Below are 21,292 nucleotides of genomic sequence, written 5' to 3' on the forward strand. Positions count from 1 at the left end.
TAGCTCTGTCTGTTTTCTTTCGTCCTCTCCACTTTCTCACTAACAAACCCACCTAAGTAAACCTACACAAACAAATGTGCCCAGATGTTATCCCCCTCTCCCTCGCTCACTTTAATTGCATATCCTCTGCTGCATTGCCTCTCTCGTTTCATCATCTTTCTCTCTCTCCCCTCTCTCCCTCCCCTCTCTCTCCCCTCTCTCTCTCCCCCTCTCTCTTTCCCCCTCTCTCTCTCCCCTCTCTCCCTCCCCTCTCTCTCCCCTCTCTCCCTCCCCTCTCTCTCCCCTCTCTCCCTCCCCTCTCTCTCTCCCCTCTCTCTCCCCTTCTCCCTCCCCCTCTCTCTCCCTCTCTCCCCTTTCTCCCTCCCCTCTCTCTCCCCCTCTCTCTCCCCCTCTCTCTCCCCTCTCTCCCTCCCCTTCTCTCTCCCCCTTTCCCTCCCCCTCTCTCTCCCCTCTCTCTCCCCCTCTCTCCCCCTCTCCCCCCCCTCTCTCTCCCCCTCTCTCTCCCTCTCTCCCTCCCCCCTCTCTCCCCCTCTCTCCCCTCTCTCTCGCCCTCTCTCTCCCCCTCTCTCTCCCTCTCCCTCCCCCTCTCCCTCCCCCTCTCTCTCCCTCTCTCTCCCCTCTCTCCCTCCCCTCTCTCTCCCCTCTCTCCCTCCCCTCTCGCTCCCCCTCTCCCTCCCCCTCTCTCTCCCTCTCTCTCCCTCTCTCTCCCCTCTCTCTCCCTTTCTCTCCCCTCTCTCTCTCCCCTCTCTCCCTCCCCCCTCTCTCCCCCTCTCTCTCCCCCTCTCTCTCCCCCTCTCCCTCCCCCCTCTCTCTCCCTCTCTATTTCCTTGCCCTCAGGAGTCTCCAACATCCCAACATCCTTCAGTGTTTGGGCCAATGCAGCGAGAGCATTCCCTTCCTGCTGGTCATGGAGTTCTGTCAGTTGGTGAGGGCCATGTTGTTTTAACTACTATTATGGGATGGAGAAGAAGGAGGGCACATTGTAGAGGAGATCCAAAGAGAGGCCATTTTGTTTAGGAAAGGATACATTTACTCCATTCCTCGAGGATTGTTTGGTCTCATCATTGTGTTTCAGAGACTGATTGATACCTGAGCAACCTGCTGATTGGACAATCAATTATTCAAATAGACCAATTAAGTAACAAACACCAGACTTTTGCTTCCGTACATGGAAACATATGTTTGGTTAGTTTCCTTTCCCCCCATCAAATAACCATGTAAATACTTGGTGACGTGATGTTATGCCAGTTGTTTCCAGCTCCAACACTCAACATCTGCTGCCTCTGTTTGTTTGCTTTCATTCTTGCTCTTTAATCAAAGACCGATTGAGACCTGAAATCCCAAGTGATTGGACTCTCTGGCCAATCAATGACTCAAACAGATCAATAAACGACCAGGGACGGGAGAGAAACAATACCGCAGCCCTTTACCAGAATAACATAAGCTATAAATCGTCTCTGTACATTGAAACACACATCTCTTTATCATTTGAAGTATCTTATTCTCCTGTCCTACCACCAGTACAACCTCTCTCTCTCTAGTGATATTATCTCATTACCAATTCCCCTTCTGCTTTTGAGGACCTTCAGGTTCAGGAAAACACTTAGGAGAGGGTATTTCTCCAGCATAAATGTACAAATGTACTTGATATACTGTATAGCTCAGTATGTCTGGTCAAAGTCATAAACTATGTTAATTGTTCTTCTGATTGTTTTAAGTATCACATACTGTACATGATATTGGTAATGCTCATTGATGCTGTCATAAATGAATGATATTGGTAACACTCATTGATGTTGTAATAAATTAATTATATTTGTGATGTGTTACCAGGGTGACCTGAAGAGGTACCTGAGAGCCCAGAGGAAGTCAGATGGGATGACCCCTGACCTTCTGACCCGGGAAATGCTGACCCTGCAGAGGATGGCGTTTGAAATCACCTCTGGCCTGCTGCACCTCCACGAGAATAACTACATCCACAGGTCTGTGAGGTCATATCCTGGCTCTCTCTGGCTCCAGTGGGGTTCCAATAGCTCCAGTGATTGATTGGTTGGTAATTGAGTGATTGATAGTAAAGGGATTATGATTGTTTTCTCTCCAGTGATCTGGCTTTGAGGAACTGTCTACTTACCTCTGACCTCACTGTCAGAATCGGAGACTATGGGCTGTCTCACAACCACTACAAGGTATGTTTGAGTGTGTGTGGGGGCGTGTGCGCTTACCCATGTACTTTGCTTGAACCACCACAACCTGTAGACAAGTTATACCACTTTATACCATGGCATTGTTGAATAATCGTTTCTGATAGGCTTGTAGGGCATTCTAGAGAAGGCATTCTTTCCCTATAATCCACAGTATATTTGCATGATAGAATTCAATGGGTATAGTTATTACATGTTCTATGCTTGAGCTGCATTTGAAGGCAAAAGTTGAACCATTATTGGCATTGTTGGATTCGATTTTCATGCTAGGACTCAAATTTGGTTAAAAACTAGCAAGTCTGTTTGTTTGGTTACCATGGCAACTATGGTCTCTATATAGTAAACTTGCTAGGTACTTCAGTGGATGTTGAACACATTTTCTACCTGCAAATGAACACATTTCTAGCTATAAATGTTTTAAATTATAACCATGGGGCTCTATGTGTTCTCTGCAAAATAATGCAACTCCGTGGAAGGTCAGTTCTGCTCCTTTAGCGTGTCATGGAACACACCTTCCAGGTGGTTGATTATCTTTCAGAGAACACATAGCCCCTTGTTGATTATCCCTAACGTATTGGATGTCCCTAATGGCTTATCTTCAAGTCCATGCATCCCTCTGTGTGTGTTTATCTGTGCAGGATGACTATTACCTAACATCAGACAAGCTGTGGATTCCCCTGAGGTGGATAGCGCCAGAGCTTCTGGAGGAGTACAGAGGATCTCTGATCGTCACTGACCAGACCAAGACCAGCAATCTGTGGTACATACCATAACACAACCTGCCTCTAAAACGGACAAATAAACAACTGAATATTTCAATAAGCTGTATTATGTATTTCTTATCTAATTTGATTATTTCTCTATCCTCCAACTCTCTCTCTCTACTCCTATTTTCTATCTCTCCCCTCTCTTTCCCCTCTTTATCCCACATCTCGCCCCTCTCTTTCCCCTCTTTATCCCACATCTCTCCCCTCTTTCCCCTCTTTATCCCTCTCTTTCCCCTCTTTATCCCACTTCTCTCCCCCCTCTCTCCTTTCTCTCCCCTCTCTCTCCCACTTCTCCCCCCTCTCTCTCCCCTCTCTCTCCACTTCTCTCCCCTCTCGCTCCCCTCTCTCTCCGACTTCCCTCTCCTCTCTCTCACACTTCTCTCCCCTCTCTCTCCCAATTCTCCCCCACTCTCCCCTCTCTCCCCTCTCTCTCCAACTTCCCTCTCCTCTCTTTCTCCCATTTCTCTCCTCTCTCTCACACTTCTCTCCCTCTCTCTCCCACTTCTCCCCCACTCTCCCCTCTCTCCCCTCTCTCTCCAACTTCCCTCTCCTCTCTTTCTCCCATTTCTCTCCTCTCTCTCACACTTCTCTCCCCTCTCTCTCCCACTTCTCCCCCCACTCTCCCCTCTCTCCCCTCTCTCTCCAACTTCCCTCTCCTCTCTTTCTCCCATTTCTCTCCTCTCTCTCCCACTTCTTTCCCATCTCTCTCTTCCTTTTCTCCCAGGTCTCTTGGGGTGGTGATCTGGGAGCTGTTTGAGTTTGGTTCTCAGCCTCACAGGCACCTGAGTGATGAGGAAGTGTTGACTTTCGTCATCAGAGAGAGACAGATCACCCTGGCCCAGCCACGGCTCAAACTCTCCCACGCTGACTACTGGTCAGTAGGCCATTTCTTGACTTTTGGTTCTCTGATGATATCTGCATTTGATGAAGAAAGGAGTCGATTACAGATGTGTTACTTTAAAGGCCTACTTTGTCAATAGATCATTAAGGTCAAAGCTAATATATGCAATCCCCTCAGACCTCTTTTTTGGGGTGGAGGTAGATCAGCTTTAATACTGCAGATAGATTGTAGCTTCCATCAATGTAATTGTCTGCGTCATTTCCAATCCCCCTTATCTTTGTGTTTGTCTTTCCTGTCTTTCCTCTTCTAGGTATGAGATCATGCAGTCCTGCTGGCTCCCTCCTTCCCAACGCCCCTCCATCACTGAGGTATTCCTCCTCCTTTCCTCCCTTCTGGCTGCTGAGCGAGGGATGTCCCGGAGGAGTGTGGGAGAGGACGAGGAGGATGAGGACGGGGAGTATGAGGAAGGGAGAGGAAGAAGAGGAGAGAGCGATGAGTCATTTGAAAGACGGTGGGATTCTCTCCGTCCTCCGGCCTTCCAGGCTGCAGCGAGTGAACGACAGAGAGAGAGGGAGTATGGGAGGGATGACAGGGGGAACTCCTACCCTCTACTGGACCCCGTGGGGAACTGCATCACCCCATCCTCTACAGAACTTGATGACATCCTGACAGTCACAGAGACCAGTAAAGGGTTAAATTTTGAGTACTTCTGGGAGAGGGCTCATGCGAGGTGGGGCTACCAACCACTTCCTCCTCCCCAGCCAATCCCGATGGTCAACCCCTCCCACAGACAATCCCTGGACACACCCACTGTTGTCCCTGTGATAAGTGCACGTAGCCCCTCCCTCGCCAGCGAGTACTTCATCCGATTGGAGGAGCACACCCCTCAGGATAAGTCCCCATCTCTTAAAGGGAAAGCGTTCCGTTCTGACTCGTTGTGTCCTGGAGATCTGGAGCTAGTGGAGATACGTAGCGGAATTCTGGGCAAAGAACGCGCGCCGTACAGTTCTGATGAGGAGTACACTGGGCGAGGAGGGAAATCCATCCAGACCATCCGATCCAGCGAGGTCCAGATAAGGGTCCCCAACACTGGGGTGGCAGAGTTCAAAGACACCTCCAGTAGGGTGACTGACTTCTCTGTGGTGGATTTAGGAGATGATGATGAGGAGGACGGGGGTGAAGGAGACAGTAGGTCATCCACTGGTTCTCAGGCCCCTGTCCTGCCTCCCAAGCCACGTTCTATGTCAACCTCCTTGGGCAACCACCTCCACTCGCGCCCCCTCCCTGCTCCTCCGTTGGGCTACCACCGAGTAGGACTTGGGCTGGGTCATTATTCCATGAGTGGTAAGATAGAAACGATGGACCCTCTGACGGGCAGCTGCCTGCCATCATCATATGATCACTTAGGGTTCCACCGTCCTCGTCAGACCATGCCCCCCTCCCCGTCACTGTCCCCCTCCCTACCCCAGTCCAGCCACCCCATCTACCCCACTCCCCAAACATGTCCTCCCCTCTTCCCACCCACTACAAGCCCCAAAGGGGCCTGTATCACAGCTATGGTGTAGGTAGCTACTCCAGATACAGTAAGCTCCAGATGTACTCTCAAAGAGAGCCACTATCCTGTGACGACTCAGACCGACAAGGTGGTGTACGGCGCACAGCATCCTTGCACAACACAAAGGGCACATCCAATTTCCGCTCAAAAGACTTTGACTCTCCCGTACGACGTCAGAACGTATTTCGCCCTGTTTACCGCAACACCTCCCACTCCGAGTCCGGGGGCCCCAGAACTGAGAGGCACTCGTCCTCCAGTCCCACATATTCAGATGAGGATGACTCCCCCTTTATGTCCCCTGAGAAACCCAGTGGGGGAGGGACAACCGTCCCGACTTCTAGTTTGTCAGAGGATGCGGATCCGGCCACAGCCGAGCTCTTCTCCAGGGGTATGAAGAGGACCCAGTCGCGCCTCGCCACCATCCTGCCTGCCATCTGGAGGGAGGATGCGGAACTGCAGGCGGATAGCGTAACCGACGCCAAGATATCCCCCATGCACCTGTTTCTGACTGAGATCTCTAGTGTGTCAGAGTCAAATGATGCCAAGTCCAAGGAGGGGAGGACCTCATGGGAGAGAGAGACAGAGCGGGAGAAGAAAAGGGATGGGGAGAGGTCAGGGAACTTCCTCCAGCCCTTGAGAGGGGGGATGCGTCGGTCCCGGTCGCTGGCCACAGAGCTGGGCTCTGCAGAACAGACATTGGGGCCAGACAGAAACACACAGATGGGGACAGAGGTGGAGAGGGTGAGGAAAGGCTCCATCCAGAGAGATCTATTCCTCACTGAGATCTCAAACACAGGAAGGATGGATGCAGGCATGGAGAGAGATCCGGTGAAGTTCCTCCACCCTCCTGGCTCCCGATCGCGTCCTTACACCTACACCTGCGCCCCCGGCCTCCCGTCTTACGCTGAGGCCGAGGAGGCATACTCCAGGGGCATGAGGAGATCCCGATCCCTCCTCTCCGAAATCACAGTGGGGAGGCAGGAGTCGGAGTCACAGGAGAGGAGACAGAGAAGGGACAGATGACCAGAGAGGAGTTCCTGAAGGAGATCCAATCAGCAGAGACCTTTTTGACAGAGATCATATCTAGACAAAATGCAACCGCCTCCAACAAGCATTGCGAGGACTTGTCTCAGTCACCCACTCCAATGTCACCAGAATACGAGTCAATATGCATAGATCCTGACTCCTCTCAGACCATCCGTTTCCAATCAGAGAGTTCCATACGTACATCAAACAGAGGCAAAGACGATGTAGCACCGGAGGCCATTTATGCCCAAGTGACTAAACGGGCAAAAAAGAGTGAGATGAAGGTCACTATTCGGCCTGAGATTCCAGTACTGCAAATAGGATCAAATAAACAGTCTGTCAAACAGGAAGAGGATGTCCCACAGACACAACCTGCCTCAAGGACTCACCCAGCTCACTCACAGATCCCACCGCTGACACCAACTCTCACCCAGACTCTCAGCCCCAGCCTGGTGACTTTGTGTTCTCAGAGATAATGCCAAAAAATGGCCTCCTCCTTTACCAAACATTCCCCAGTACAAAAACAGAGGAGGACGTTTCAGAAGGTCCAGCCTTACCTGTAAGAGAAACACAGAGAGTCAGAGAAAGGGTTGAGCTCTCAAGACAAGCTCAAGTTCAATCTTTATCTCAAGACAGTGTTACTGGAGGAGTGGAAGAATCTGAAAAGAAACCCTGTGATGATGAGCCACCTATTTATGTAGATGAGAAAGAGAGCAGGGGTCAGAATAATGTTGGGGAAAGGAGTTGTGAGAGAATGAAAGGTGATGCTGAGGTCAGAGACACAGGGCAAGGATGTCAGAAGCAGAAAGTTGTTGATGACATTTTACATGACTTAACAACAGAGACATCAGAAACAGATAGAGCATGTCAAATTGAATCTAAAGATCACAAGGAAGAAGGGTCAGAGAGTTCAAAAGGTTGTGACAGTCAAATGAAGAACAACACATCACATTCAAATCAAATCAAATCAAATTGTTCTAATGCTCAGTCACATGACCCAAATGTTGAAAGCTATTTACAAATCAACAAGCAGGATTCACAGATCAACCAAGAAGGAAGGTCAGACCCAAGTCAAAAGAGCCCTGCAGCCGTTCCCACCACCCCAGACTGGGACCCATCCTCTGACCTCTCTCTCTCCACCATGACCCCCTCAGACTCATTCATTTCATCTTTGACCCTCAGTTCAGCCGACTGTCTGACCCCAGGTGACCCGTGTGTTGGAGGTGAAGGACCAGGTGATTGGAGGCTGCTGGGGACAGAAACCCCCACAGAGACTCTGCCTACTTCTCTGACAGTGACTGGGAAGGGGAGGGGCTTAGCAGGAAGGGCAGTGATGGACTGAGCGTGACCAGACCCGGCAGTGGACGAGGCGGAGAGAGGGGGACGCTGACAGGAATAGAAGAGAAGACAGAATTAGAGGATGAGGGAGAAACTGGGGAAAGAGTCCCTTGAAGAGGATTTCAAATAAGGGAATTGACATTGAGAGGGAAAAGGAGACAGTTCTTGAACAGAATGCTCATGTGCAGGATATCTCTCAAAACAGTGATGATGGATATAAAGACATGTCAAGTATTCAGGAGAACGATCTCAGTCTGAAAGAAGTAGAACATAAAACAGGGTTAGAATCAGAACAGAGAGAAGACTCTGGAATGTTCCACAATGAGAGTGGAGAGTCAGATGAAAAGGGACTAGTCCATCTGGGACTCCTGTCTGATAACTCACAGACCAAGGAGAACAATGAGTTTATAGCTAAGCTGTTCTCTAACTTAGATGATGCACCTCTCAAAGGGTTCTCTTACAATGATGGAACTCAAATTTGTAATCATTACACAGAAGGTGTGATTTCTCATGTGGAGTCGAATGATTTTAGATTCCATGACTCCACAGACAAAGTCTTGACATTGCCTTCTAATAGTACCACTAAGACAGACTGTTTGAAAATAATATCTGCCATTCAGACAAAGGATAACAAACTTGAGAATGAAGAACTCCCAGGTATTGAAGATAGAGAAAATGATAATTCCATGAAAGACACTACGGATCCAGTGACGGCGTTACATGGCGACCATGATAACAGAGAATCCAGGCTATCTAGGTTCTACGGTATTCAAACCAGCGAGGTCAAACTCAGTGACGATATTCCAGTAGTACTGGATCCCAACGACGGAGAGAGCACCAATGATGAAGAAAGCAAACTGGCCTCTTCTTTCTGGGCCGAGGGGGTCACTGAGGTGTCTGAAAGAGAAGACGGACAAGATCTGGAGATTCAACACACCGACGCCAATGAGCTTGGCCTGAGAAACTTGTGTTACTCAGAGGAAAGCGAAGACGAGAGGGCCAAGGCCAAATCAGAGACAGAGAAACAGCTTGCCGCTGGAGAGCTGTGTAACGCCATGAAGGAGAAATCTCCTCAGAGAGGACCAGTGACGGGGAGCCAGAGTGGGTCTTTGAGCAGGGATGGATCTGCTGAGACTGTGGACAGGGAGTCATCTAAGGATCTGGAGATGAAGGCTAAAGAGCTGTGGAACACTCTGGAGGAGGGGGAGGGGAGAGGGGGAGGAGTGGTGAGGGGCGAGTTCGACTGTCACCGTTTCCAGCAGGGAGACCTGCACCTGTGGCCATCGGAGAACGACCAGTGGGCCTCGCCGGAGAACAGAAGCCAGGAAGCTGAACTCGGATTGGAATTATTCTCAGCGTTCGGAAAGACCTGGGAGGAGAGGGAGCAGCTGGTGGTAGGCCGGGAATTCTGGGAGGCTGAGGAGAACGATGAACTGGCGGGGAGTGAGCCTCATCCAGCCGTCCTCCAAGATAACGAAGATACTTCTAATGACGAGAGGCAGGGACGGGTAGCCTACCTGGAAATAAAGGGAGAGTTGTCCCAGAAACAGGTTATCTCCAGTAGCATTGACAGTCAGCTATCCCAGGCACTGGATGTACAGCAAGAGGAAAATATAGAAAATCCAGATAGGTTTGATGATGATGATGAGCAAAATGTTGAAGGTGATCAGCTAGTGGTTGAGGTGGAAAACCGAGAAATCCCAGAGCATGAGACCAATGCAAGAGGGAGGGAGCAGTTCAGGTCACTCACTGAGATGGGTGGAGACAGTGAGGGTCAAACTGCATCTCTTCTAAATGACTTGGATGGAAACATTGCTCAAGATGAGGGAAATCAGAACTTCAACAGGTTGAATCATCTCAGTGAAATCCAAATGGAAGAAGGGGCAATGGCTGAAAATGACATAGAAAAAGAACAGGACTTTGAATTAGACAACCATCTTGCTCCCACAGTAAAGAGTATATATTTGGGTGTATCTATCTGCCTTACTGGAGTACCACAGGTAGATTTATCAGGATTACAACATATTGAGCCAAGCATACGCATTGAAGAAGCTGACTCTACTCGCCAGCTTGTGGGGGAGGACAGAGAAGGGGGAGTAGACATTGTAAACACAAGGTGAGGATTTGAGAGACATATCTCTTCTATGTGACCTGGAGTCTTATCCCAATGATAATGACTTGGAGGATATAGCCTCTTGTACAGATCTGTCTGGTTCACATGGAGACAACTTTCAGTTCAGTTCTGTAGACTTTCCCAGCCCTCCTCCTAGCATAGATCTTGATATGCAAGAAGACAGGTTGCAGAGTTTAGATGATTATTTTCCTAGTCCCCCACCTTCTGTCATAGAAATAGAAGACGATCAGCGGTCTTATAAACCTTGATTATTTAGGCTCAGATTTCATTACCAGTGCTGAGAGAGACCCAACAATGCCCCCCACTCCTCACACTGATATCCCAGAGCCGCCCCCCTTACCACCCACCACAACCCACAGCAGAGGGATCTCTGCAAACCTCGAACTTTCACCTGTACATCCAACACTTCCATTATTCTCAGGTGAAAGCCAGAACCAGAGCCGCCTCACATCAAATATATCCGAGGATGACAGAAATAACCTGTCCCAGAAAAACACAACCACCACACCACACCGTCATTCCTCCAGAGTCCCCTCAACACCATCCCAGAGATGTTGATCTCTGAGTGGAAGGATTTGGACGAGGAGCCTCTGGAAGATTTTGAGAAACTGGAGCAGCTGTGTTGCATATCTGGGGATGAGGAGGACACCCTGGGTGACCTCTTCCTGGGGAATCTGGAGCTGTTGGAGTCTATGAAGAAGACGCCTGAGCAGAAAGCTAAGGGTTCTGGAGAGAGCGATAAAGGTGAAGCGACCTGTGGGACCTCCATGCCTGAAGGGAAGAGGAGAGTGGAACTGAAAGAGGAAGTTGACGGAATCTCTGAGAGCGCTGACTGGCTGGCCAGATCGGTTCCATCGGCGGTCCAGGACGTCCCAACTGGGGCTAAACTTTCACCTCATGAGGAGAGGCGTGAACTACAGTTCCCATCAGCCCTTTCTCCATGTCATTCTCCTGACTCCAAGGACCAGAGGTCACTTTCCAAGATGCCCACTAAAAATGGCCTAATGATGCAGGTGAGCATTAGCCTTGCATTTTAACCCCAAGTTGCACAAATTTGTAGATGTATGAAAGTATAAGCCAACACAATTTACAATATCCATTTTCCTGATACCCCTATTATCTTCTTCTCTTTCAATTTCTTCAGGTGTGTGAGGAGAGACTGCAGTTCTCGCTCTGTGAGAACGTTAAAACAAACGTCCTTGGGGGCGACAGTGAGCGACAGCGTCATTCTCCGCCCATGGGGAGACCAGCCCTTAGATGGGGGCGGAGACACAGTCAGTGTGAAGGATGTAGGAAGGTATGCTCTCTCTATCACAGGAGGTTGGTGGCACCTTAATTTGGGAGGAGGAGCTTGTGGTAATGGATGGAACAGAATCGGTGGAATGACATCAAATACATCAAACACATGGTTTGATGCCAATCCATTGGCTCTGTTTCATCCATTATCATGGGTTGTCCTCCCCTCAGTAACCTCCACTGCCCTCTATGTATTTTGAGATTTATCAAACTGTTGTGTTGAATGATGGCAGGCAGACAGATGATAAAAGAAGAGATCTTTTTTTCTGTTCTTAGCGAAGAGGAGCCGGACACTGAACCCAATTCTGAACCCCAGACATTCACCCACTCTGCAGGTGTGTAAATGTGTATGAATAGGATGCATTATTTGACATTCACCCACTCTGCAGGTGTGTAAATGTGTATGAATAGGATGCATTGTTGTCATTCACCCACTCTGCAGGTGTGAGTCTGATGCGACTGACAGTGAACCACTGACTGTGATCCAGCAGCCAGAAGTTACACCCCCTCAGCCTGTGGCAAACCAAGCAATGAAAGGTACCTCCAGACCTTTTTTGTGTGAAAATGTGTATGAATAGGATGCATTGTTGACATTCACCCACTCTGCAGGTGTGTAAATGTGTATGAATAGGATGCATTGTTGACATTCACCCACTCTGCAGGTGTGTAAATGTGTATGAATAGGATGCATTGTTGACATTCACCCACTCTGCAGGTGTGTAAATGTGTATGAATAGGATGCATTGTTGTCATTCACCCACTCTGCAGGTGTGTAAATGTGTATGAATAGGATGCATTGTTGTCATTCACCCACTCTGCAGGTGTGTAAATGTGTATGAATAGGATGCATTGTTGTCATTCACCCACTCTGCAGGTGTGTAAATGTGTATGAATAGGATGCATTGTTGTCATTCACCCACTCTGCAGGTGTGTAAATGTGTATGAATAGGATGCATTGTTGTCATTCACCCACTCTGCAGGTGTGTAAATGTGTATGAATAGGATGCATTGTTGTCATTCACCCACTCTGCAGGTGTGTAAATGACATGTTCTAATGGATAGATTGGTGCTCTCTGACACCATCTTTCATGTCTGACTTGATCTATTCCTCTCTTTTCTTTCACAGCCAAACTGGCTCGCCTGTCCCTCTCCCTCTCCCTCCCTCCTCTCCCTCTTGCTCTCCCTCTCTCCTCCAGTCCCAAGGGAGGGTTCAGGGAGGGCGGGCTACACAGAGACAGGAGTGGGAGACGGAGGGGTGCGTCCCCAGGAAGTGACCCCGATGAGGATGAGGAAGAAGAACAGGAAGACGAAGGCTCCAGGAGGGTGATTGTTGTCACTGAAACAGATGTTGGCAAAAGGGTGGGGCTCAGGAGTCTGTTGAAGTCGCCAAGGGAACCGATAGACAAAGAAAAAGACAGAGGGAGAAACGTGTCCTTTTTTGATGATGTCACTGTCTATCTCTTTGATCAGGTGTTTGTTTAGTTTTTCCCCCCTCATATATTGAGTTCCATGTTACTCTTGGGCTTTTAACACTTTCACTATATTGAATGTACATGTACTGTCTCTGCTCCTTTTCAGTCCCTGACTCTTCCTCTCTGTTTCTGAAACAGGAAACTCCAACCAGTGAGCTGAGTGGTTCCACCTGCACCAGTCCAGCCAGCTCCAGCTCCTAACAAAAGCACTAAATTTGATTTACATGGTACGTACTACGTATGCATGCATGTTACTATTAGAAACCATATAACGATCCTGTACATCATTCCCTTCTGAGAGCCAATAAAAAGCTTTTGATGAAATTACTACAATAACAAACACCCATTGGACAGCTCCCATCTGATCCCCACTCACTGAAGTTGGGAACCCCTCACACCAACCCCTTTTCAAAATATGCACCCCCAAAATGTATCTCTTGTAATTATCCCCCCCGCTGTGACATGGGGAATGGAGTGGGGACATAAATCTGATGCTCAACAATGCACGTCTAAGATGTGTTTTCCTCCCTGTCTCCAGAAGCCGTCCGCTCTCAGTCTCTCCCACTGATCGCTTCATTTCACAGAATAATGAGAGTTTTGGCTGATCCCCTCTGGGTGTTTTGAATAGACTGTATATAGAAAGGCATCAACACCAAAATAATCTACTTTCATGATCTCTGTCAGCCTGCAGAGTTAAACAGTTCAAAGCTTTGCAAAGAGAGAAAGTTTATTTTTAACTTGGGAGTGTGGTTCTACAAGAGGATGTTTGTACACACGTATAGAGTATATTAACTAATGATATACCATTTGTGTAATGTTTTTATCGTACATATATATTTTTAATAACATTTACAGTTGTATGCTTTTGTTTATGTCTTGTGTTGCATGGGTCAATTTGATTTCATGAAATGTGTTAGAATGTATCCCCTGAATTCAAATAGTATTTACTCCAACCCTAGTACAGTGTGTTTGTGTATGGCATAGTTGTAGTATAGTAATTCCTTATTTCCCTTACTTACACCATGCTCCTGTCTTTCTACCAGGAGCAAACAGCAAAGGCAAAGACTCCAAAAGAAAAGGGGACTTGTCAGTCAAACCGAGGTCGCCCGTGGGGGCCAACCCAGTGACATCCTCGCGTTTTACCGTCAGCCCAGCCGATGACCCCCACTTGGTGTGAGGCAGGGTTCCAGAATCCTCTGAGTTGTTCTGTAACCCTCAGAACAGGAACCTTCTGAGAGTGGCCAGTGGATTCCCCTCCAACCATAACCATTCTCAGAGGCTATTTTTTTATGGATCAGGCAACGGAAAGAAAAGACCCCCGTTCTAAAAGCTGGACACATTCCAGGTTTAACCAGCTACCAGTCCTTGTACGAGAAAGGTTGTTGATATAATAACTCTTCCCTTTGCCACTGTAACCTAGGGTCGATTTATAGACACTGGCTGGAAGTGGTTGATGGCAAAGGCAGTTTGTCCTCGGCGAAGAACAGTCTGGAGCTTTGTCAAATCTGAAACGGATTGACGGCTATGCAATGGGAGTCATTGTGTACCAGCTTACCTTCTCTTTACCTGCTTCTTTCGGTTGTCTTTACCCAGTATGTACTGGGGGATGCACTTTCTTTTAGTCATGTATCTGTCTATGTGGAAGCTTGGATTGAAATCTTAACTTTGTAAAAACGATTTTCATTGCAGTCAGTCATACTTGTAGGCAGCAGTTGGGGCCAGAAAACAATCTTAACTCCTGTATTTAAGAGTACTCATTCAACATTTTGTATAAAGATAGTGTATACAATATAATTTTAGAGCTGTTTAATTTAGATGTATTCTTAGACTGCACGAAAAGATGAAAACAAGCTATGTTTCTATATACTTTTATTCTAAAAGACTATGTGTAGCTATTATTTATTTAATTTAGTCATTATTTATTAAAACAATATTTCCATGCTTTGTAAATATTGTTTATTTATTTTGGTGCAATTAATTTATCTCTCAGAATTGTTTGGGACAAAATGCATCTAAGTAATAGTTTCTTGATTGAATTATTCTTCATAACAAATAAAGCAAGATATTTTCCCCAACCCCCAAAATTATTTAGTATAATTTCATGTCTTTATAACTGCCATCCTGTGCTTAACTTATGTCCTCAACTTGTAGGGTTTCCCAAACTGGGTCCTGGGGCCCCCACGGGTGCATGTTTTAGTTTTGTCCCAGCACTACACAGCTGATTCGAATAACCAACTCATCATCAAGCTTTGATTATTTTAATCATCTGTGTAGTGCTGGGAAAAGGGGGGGCAGGACTGGGTTCGGAAAACCTTGCTCTAATATATATATAACATGTTTCATTATTTTCTAATATGATTCAATGTATCGTTGTCTTGTCATAATTTGACTTTGTTTGAGGACAATGATAGCATGATAAAACGGAAGCTTCTCATCGGTAAATATCTCCAAAAGTTCATGTATTTGTTGATTTACATTCATTTTTTACTAATAGCAACCCATCATGCAGTCAAGCTCCAACTAGTCCCTTTGTTTAGTCTGTTTCAACATCTGTTTAAAACCTGTATTGTTTAAAGAATGTGTTTCATGGGATGCTGTATGAAACCAGGGGAAATGAAAACAACATAAAAACTGTGAAACATTTATTGAACTGTTTGATGAAAATAAATTGTACTGTCTTATATTCTTAAATCAGAGTATTCCTTTTGCTGTCAAAGGAGACTGGACTGGTGTTCAAACAGTAGGTCTTCTCTAGATGCTTTATTCAATTTTTTCTGAAATGAAGGATCAAACTACTGTATTATGTAGCTAACAATGGATGGCTTAATAAGGGATGTTGCATAACAATAGCTAATCTTATTTCCCATCCCCCATCTCTGGTTTTGGAGGCCTGATGCTTATTATGAAAGTAAAACACGGAATGTCTAGCCATTGAATATAGAAAGCATTGGAAAAGAGTGAGATAAAGACCATTCACATTTATCCAGGTCTGATACTGGCCTATACTACGGATAAAAACAGCAGTTCCCATAAAGCCTTGCTCAAGGCTCAACGTTACAAAACATTGGATTATTTATGGTGATGCCTTTCGTCTGCGACTCGCTTTAGAGGCGACGTTGATAAATAAGCAAACATTTTTAACGTCTAACGCATTTCGAAAGTTGCTGGATTTGTAGGGTTTCTTTTGACGGTAGGAGTTTCGAACTCCGAAGGTAAGTTCTCATAAGGTTGTGCCGTATAATTTCAACTTGCGAACGTTTCCCTGTTATTTAACTAGCTAGACTTAGCTAGCTAATTGCTGTTATAGCCACGGTTATCCAACGAGGCCAGCTTTTAGTTTTGGGGGATTCAACCTTTATTTAACTAGGCAAGTCAGTTAAGAACAAATTATAATTTACAATGACGGCCTAACCCGGACGACGCTGTGCCAATTGTGCGCTACCTTATGGGACTCCCAATCACGGCCGGTTGTGATACAGCCTGGAATCGAACCAGGGTCTGTAGTGGCGCCTCTAGCACTGAGATCCAGTGCCGTAGACCGCTGCGCCACAGCGGTTTATAAATTAATAAATGAACCATAACCAATTGTTTTTATGGTAAATATTCTAGATTCTCACATTTAGCCTTTGCACACAGCCTTGTCCCACATTGTTGTTCCTTTCCTGCAGATGTCTCTGGCCGATGAGCTCCTGGCTGATCTGGAGGAGGCGGGGGATGAGGGGGAGGAAGGGCTGTACCTGGGGGAAGAGGGGGAGAGTGATGGGGAGGCAGGGGAGGGACATGTAGAGGGAGGTTTGGAGGACATTCCAGAGGAGATGGAGGTGGACTACAGCGGAGCTGAGAGTGTCTCGTCCATCGCTAAACTACGCAACAGCAAACAGGTCAGGACAGTGTGTGGAGCTGCGTGAAGTCAATATACTAGAACAGGGTTTCCCAAACTGGGTCCTGGAGCCCCCAGTGAGAGCATGTTTTAGTTTTGCCCTAGCACTGATTCAAATAACCAACTCGTCAAGCTTTGATGATTTAATCAGCTCTGTAGTGCTAAGGTAAAAACCAAAATGTGCTCCCAGGGGGGGCCCAGGACTGGGAAACCCTGTTCTAGAACATATAAGCTATTTCAAGGTTTGTTTTGAAAACCCACAATTTGTTTGTTTACAGTTCTCAGAGATCATGGACAAAATTGCAATCTATGTCGAGAAGCAGCGCAAGAACTCTGAAGGTGACTGTTGACTGTTTCTATGTTTTTGTTGTCACATACAGCGGATAGGGTTGTTTTACTGGGTCAGTTACTTTGCCAATGCTCTAACCTCTAGGCTACCTGGCGCCCTATTGAAGACACAGCACTTCTATAATTGGCTGTTTGGATGTCTCGTTCTGTGGTTTATGTTCCACTCTGAATACAATGGATACTGATTCTACTTCAATGGTTTCTGATCCTCCATCTTGTGGTTTTACTGACTCTCCTCTCTTCCCTTTCTCTTCAGTCTCCGGTCCGGTGGAGGCAGACCCAGAATACAAGCTAATTGTTGCTTCCAATAACCTCACAGTAGAAATTGAGAACGAACTGAGTGAGTCCACTATGTTCATAAGTGATTGTGTCAATATGCTGCTGTAATTTGCTTGCTTTGCGTTATGTCTAACGGTGTCTTTGTTTGTCTTTGTCAGACATCATTCACAAGTTTGTACGTGACAAGTATTCTAAGAGGTTCCCTGAGTTGGAGTCCCTGGTGCCCAACTCTCTGGATTACGTCCGCACTGTCAAGGTGAGCTGATGTTAGAGGAGGATTCTCTTCCACATCAAAATGTGTCTTCATTGTTTTAAACTGTTGTCAACTATTCATGTCCCTGCTGTTGGGCTGAACACCGTGTGTGTAGGAGCTGGGGAACAACCTGGACAAGTGTAAGAACAACGAGAATCTGCAGCAGATCCTGACCAACGCCACCATCATGGTGGTCAGCGTCACAGCCTCCACCACACAGGGGTAAGAGCAGGGACACGGCACAGCCTCCACCACGCAGGGGTAAGAGCAGGGACACGTCACAGCCTCCACCACGCAGGGGTAAGAGCAGGGACACGTCACAGCCTCCACCACGCAGGGGTAAGAGCAGGGACACGTCACAGCCTCCACCACACAGGGGTAAGAGCAGGGACACGTCACAGCCTCCACCACGCAGGGGTAAGAGCAGGGACACGTCACAGCCTCCACCACGCAGGGGTAAGAGCAGGGACACGTCACAGCCTCCACCACGCAGGGGTAAGAGCAGGGACACGTCACAGCCTCCACCACGCAGGGGTAAGAGCAGGGACACGTCACAGCCTCCACCACGCAGGGGTAAGAGCAGGGACACGTCACAGCCTCCACCACGCAGGGGTAAGAGCAGGGACACGTCACAGCCTCCACCACGCAGGGGTAAGAGCAGGGACACGTCACAGCCTCCACCACGCAGGGGTAAGAGCAGGGACACGTCACAGCCTCCACCACGCAGGGGTAAGAGCAGGGACACGTCACAGCCTCCACCACACAGGGGTAAGAGCAGGGACACGTCACAGCCTCCACCACGCAGGGGTAAGAGCAGGGACACGTCACAGCCTCCACCACACAGGGGTAAGAGCAGGGACACGTCACAGCCTCCACCACACAGGGGTAAGAGCAGGGACACGTCACAGCCTCCACCACACAGGGGTAAGAGCAGGGACACGTCACAGCCTCCACCACACAGGGGTAAGAGCAGGGACACGTCACAGCCTCCACCACACAGGGGTAAGAGCAGGGACACGTCACAGCCTCCACCACGCAGGGGTAAGAGCAGGGACACGTCACAGCCTCCACCACACAGGGGTAAGAGCAGGGACACGTCACAGGGGTAAGAGCAGGGACACGTCACAGGGGTAAGAGCAGGGACACGTCACAGGGGTAAGAGCAGGGGCACGTCACAGGGGTAAGAGCAGGGGCACGTCACAGCCTCCACCACACAGGGGTAAGAGCAGGGACACCTGGGTTGATTCAGTTGGAGAGGTCCACCAATGGGCCTGAACTTATTTGGTGGAGCAGACATTTACAGAATGTTCAGATAGAAATATGATCAATAGACCTTACATTATCTACACAACAGGGAACAGTAACATCCATTTGGTTGCAGACCACCTTTCCATCTCAATGATGTTGTAATATCAACATGACTTGTTTCCAGGACGATGCTGGGTGAGGATGAACTGAAGAGGTTGGAGGAGGCCTGTGACATGGCGCTAGAGCTGAACCAATCAAAACACAGGATCTATGAATATGTGGAGTCCAGGATGTCGTTCATTGCTCCTAATCTGTCAGTCATCGTTGGAGCCTCGACCGCAGCCAAGATCATGGGTCAGTGATTATAAGGATTTAGTTTTTTATATAATTTACAGGATTCTCCCAATCATACGGTCGTCTTCCTCCCTGTGGTGGTAGGTATTGCTGGGGGCCTGACCAACCTGTCTAAGATGCCAGCCTGTAACCTGATGCTACTGGGAACCCAGAAGAGGACCCTGTCAGGGTTCAGCAGCACCGCTGTGCTCCCACACACCGGCTACATCTACCACTGTGATGTGGTCCAGACTCTACCCCCGGTCAGTGCACCACACTTGGCGCTGTGTTCCCAAGAGCTTTGTTTGACTGTGGCTTTACCTAAGCTAACAAGAGTTATCCCTGTGTTGTAGGACCTGAGGAGAAAGGCAGCACGCCTGGTTTCAGCTAAGTGCACCCTGGCATCCCGAGTGGACAGCTTCCACGAGAGTGCAGACGGCAAGGTGAGAACTGGAAGAGGGAAGAAAGGGGTAAATAAACGTCTGTTACATATTAACTCTGGTGTTATTCTCTCTGTGCAGGTGGGCTATGACCTGAAAGAGGAGATCGAGAAGAAGTTTGATAAATGGCAGGAGCCTCCACCAGTGAAGACTGTCAAACCCCTGCCAGCACCGTTGGACGGACAGAGGAAGAAGAGAGGAGGGCGGAGGTATTTACTTTAGGGATGTGTAGATAACTGGTCCTGGGTTGTCATTTTTTTCAATGTGCAATGTTAAACAGTATTGATGGTCTCATTTTTTGTCTGTCCTTGTCCAGGTATCGTAAGATGAAGGAGCGTCTGGGTCTGACAGAGATCAGGAAACACGCCAACAGGATGACCTTCGCAGAGGTCAGAACAGCTAAATCTGTCTTTCAGGACAGCTGTTAATATATTTTACTATGTGTAATTACAATAAATATGTATTGGTCTTTTTAACCAACCACCCTCTGTCTCTGTTTCTCTCAGATTGAGGATGATGCGTACCAGGAGGACCTGGGTTTCAGTCTGGGCCAGCTTGGGAAGTCAGGCAGTGGACGCGTCAGACAGGCTCAGGTCAACGAGGCCACCAAGGCCAGGATATCCAAGTCCCTACAGAGGAAGCTGCAGAAGCAGAACATGACGTACGGCGGCAGGTCCACAGTTGGCGGCAGGTCCACAGTTGGCAGCAGGTCCACAGTCGGCGGGAGGTCCACAGTTGGCGGGAGGTCCTCGGTCAGAGACAACTCCTCAGGAACCAGTTCCAGCGTAGCCTTCACTCCACTACAGGTAGGCCTAATTGGTTTTGTTTTACATGAAAAAAGCTACATGTATTTTATTATTTCAACAAATGAAGCACTTCATCACCAGTAACGTTAGCATTTACCAGCAGGGGTGGCCTCCTTGTTTCTGTTTGTTGTGGAATTGAACTTGAACTGAACTCTGTGTTCCTCAGGGACTGGAGATCGTGAACCCGCATGCAGCGGAGAAGAAGGTGGCTGAGGCCAACCAGAAATACTTCTCCAACATGGCAGAGTTCCTCAAGGTCAAGAAGGAGGGAGAGGGAAAGTGAGGATTACACATAGGATTTATCATACACATCCACACATATACTTACACACAGGAGAGACTGATATACAGACATACCAACTTGTATTTCAAAATGAATGCAGATTGAGTGAAATGCATTCACACTGACTGATTGATCAGGCGTCATTGCATAACCATGGGGAGAAGATCGACCATAACAGTGAAGAACATGTATTTAGATTGTATATTTGTTTTAGAGCATGTTGTGCTTTTTGAAAAACGTTTTGACTCCATTTTGTTCCATTTTAATAAAATTAAACTAATAATTCCGTGTCTCATTACTGAAAAGTGCTTTCGAAAAGTATTGACATCCCTTGACTTTTTCCAAATTATGTTACGTTACTTATTCTAAAATGGTTTTCCCCCTCAATTTAATGACTACCCCATAATGACAAAGCAGAAATGGGTCTTTGCAAATGTCTGTTTGTACACGCACACACACAGACAGAGTACCAGTCAAGTTTGGACACCAACTCATTCAAGAGTTTTTCTTTATTTTGACTTTTCTAACATTGTAGAATAATAGTGAAGACATCAAAACTATGAATTAGCACATGGAATCATGTAGTAAACAAAAAAGGGTTTAACAAATCAAAATATATTTGAGATTCTTCAAAGTAGCCACCCTTCCCCTTGATGACAACTGCACACTCTTGGCTACTTTGAAGAATATAAAATGTTTTGATTTTAACTTTTTTATTACTACATGATTCCATATGTGTTATTTCATAGTTTTGATGTCTTCACTATTATACAAAGTAGAAAATAAAGAACA

The 21,292-nt window shown here is 47.4% G+C and overlaps 2 protein-coding genes and 1 long non-coding RNA gene across 4 annotated transcripts; all 3 read left to right on the forward strand.

The window, feature by feature from the left end:
* Positions 1-805: 805 nt before the first annotated feature.
* Positions 806-11,478, forward strand: LOC118380306 (serine/threonine-protein kinase LMTK3-like; the record flags this gene model as incomplete). The annotated part of the gene is made up of 8 exons (XM_035767297.2): positions 806-925; positions 1,834-1,982; positions 2,102-2,186; positions 2,840-2,961; positions 3,693-3,842; positions 4,120-10,875; positions 11,007-11,159; positions 11,435-11,478. Coding segments are annotated over 6 exons (1,881 nt in total), but the record flags the coding sequence as incomplete, so codon positions are not given.
* Positions 11,479-11,602: 124 nt separating this feature from the next.
* Positions 11,603-15,321, forward strand: LOC118380299 (uncharacterized). 2 transcript variants are annotated; one of them, XR_008114271.1, is made up of 4 exons: positions 11,603-11,695; positions 12,285-12,628; positions 12,769-12,857; positions 13,674-15,321. It is a non-coding gene; the product is annotated as an uncharacterized LOC118380299 (long non-coding RNA). The 2 variants fall into 2 exon arrangements; XR_008114272.1 differs by having other exon boundaries at positions 13,684-15,321.
* Positions 15,322-15,681: 360 nt separating this feature from the next.
* prpf31 (PRP31 pre-mRNA processing factor 31 homolog (yeast)) lies at positions 15,682-20,783 on the forward strand. The gene is made up of 13 exons (XM_052507436.1): positions 15,682-15,842; positions 16,299-16,511; positions 16,789-16,849; positions 17,115-17,198; positions 17,296-17,393; positions 17,506-17,612; positions 18,823-18,992; positions 19,077-19,234; positions 19,325-19,414; positions 19,493-19,620; positions 19,728-19,800; positions 19,918-20,217; positions 20,384-20,783. The coding sequence occupies exons 2-13, from the start codon at positions 16,299-16,301 to the stop codon at positions 20,498-20,500; spliced, it is 1,599 nt and encodes a 532-aa protein (XP_052363396.1). The 5' UTR covers positions 15,682-15,842; the 3' UTR covers positions 20,501-20,783.
* The last annotated feature ends 509 nt before the right edge of the window (positions 20,784-21,292 follow it).

Source organism: Oncorhynchus keta, unplaced genomic scaffold, assembly GCF_023373465.1.
Source record: "Oncorhynchus keta strain PuntledgeMale-10-30-2019 unplaced genomic scaffold, Oket_V2 Un_contig_29555_pilon_pilon, whole genome shotgun sequence".
In the NCBI taxonomy this organism is placed as follows: Eukaryota; Metazoa; Chordata; class Actinopteri; order Salmoniformes; family Salmonidae; genus Oncorhynchus; species Oncorhynchus keta.

Bases quoted from the DNA above. Each gene is read 5' to 3' on its own strand.
- prpf31 (XM_052507436.1), top strand. From the start codon at position 16,299: ATGTCTCTGGCCGATGAGCTCCTGGCTGATCTGGAGGAGGCGGGGGAT. The intron at 16,512-16,788 runs GTCAGGACAGTG...GTTTGTTTACAG, and splicing joins AACTACGCAACAGCAAACAG to TTCTCAGAGATCATGGACAA. The intron at 19,621-19,727 runs GTATTTACTTTA...GTCCTTGTCCAG, and splicing joins AAGAAGAGAGGAGGGCGGAG to GTATCGTAAGATGAAGGAGC.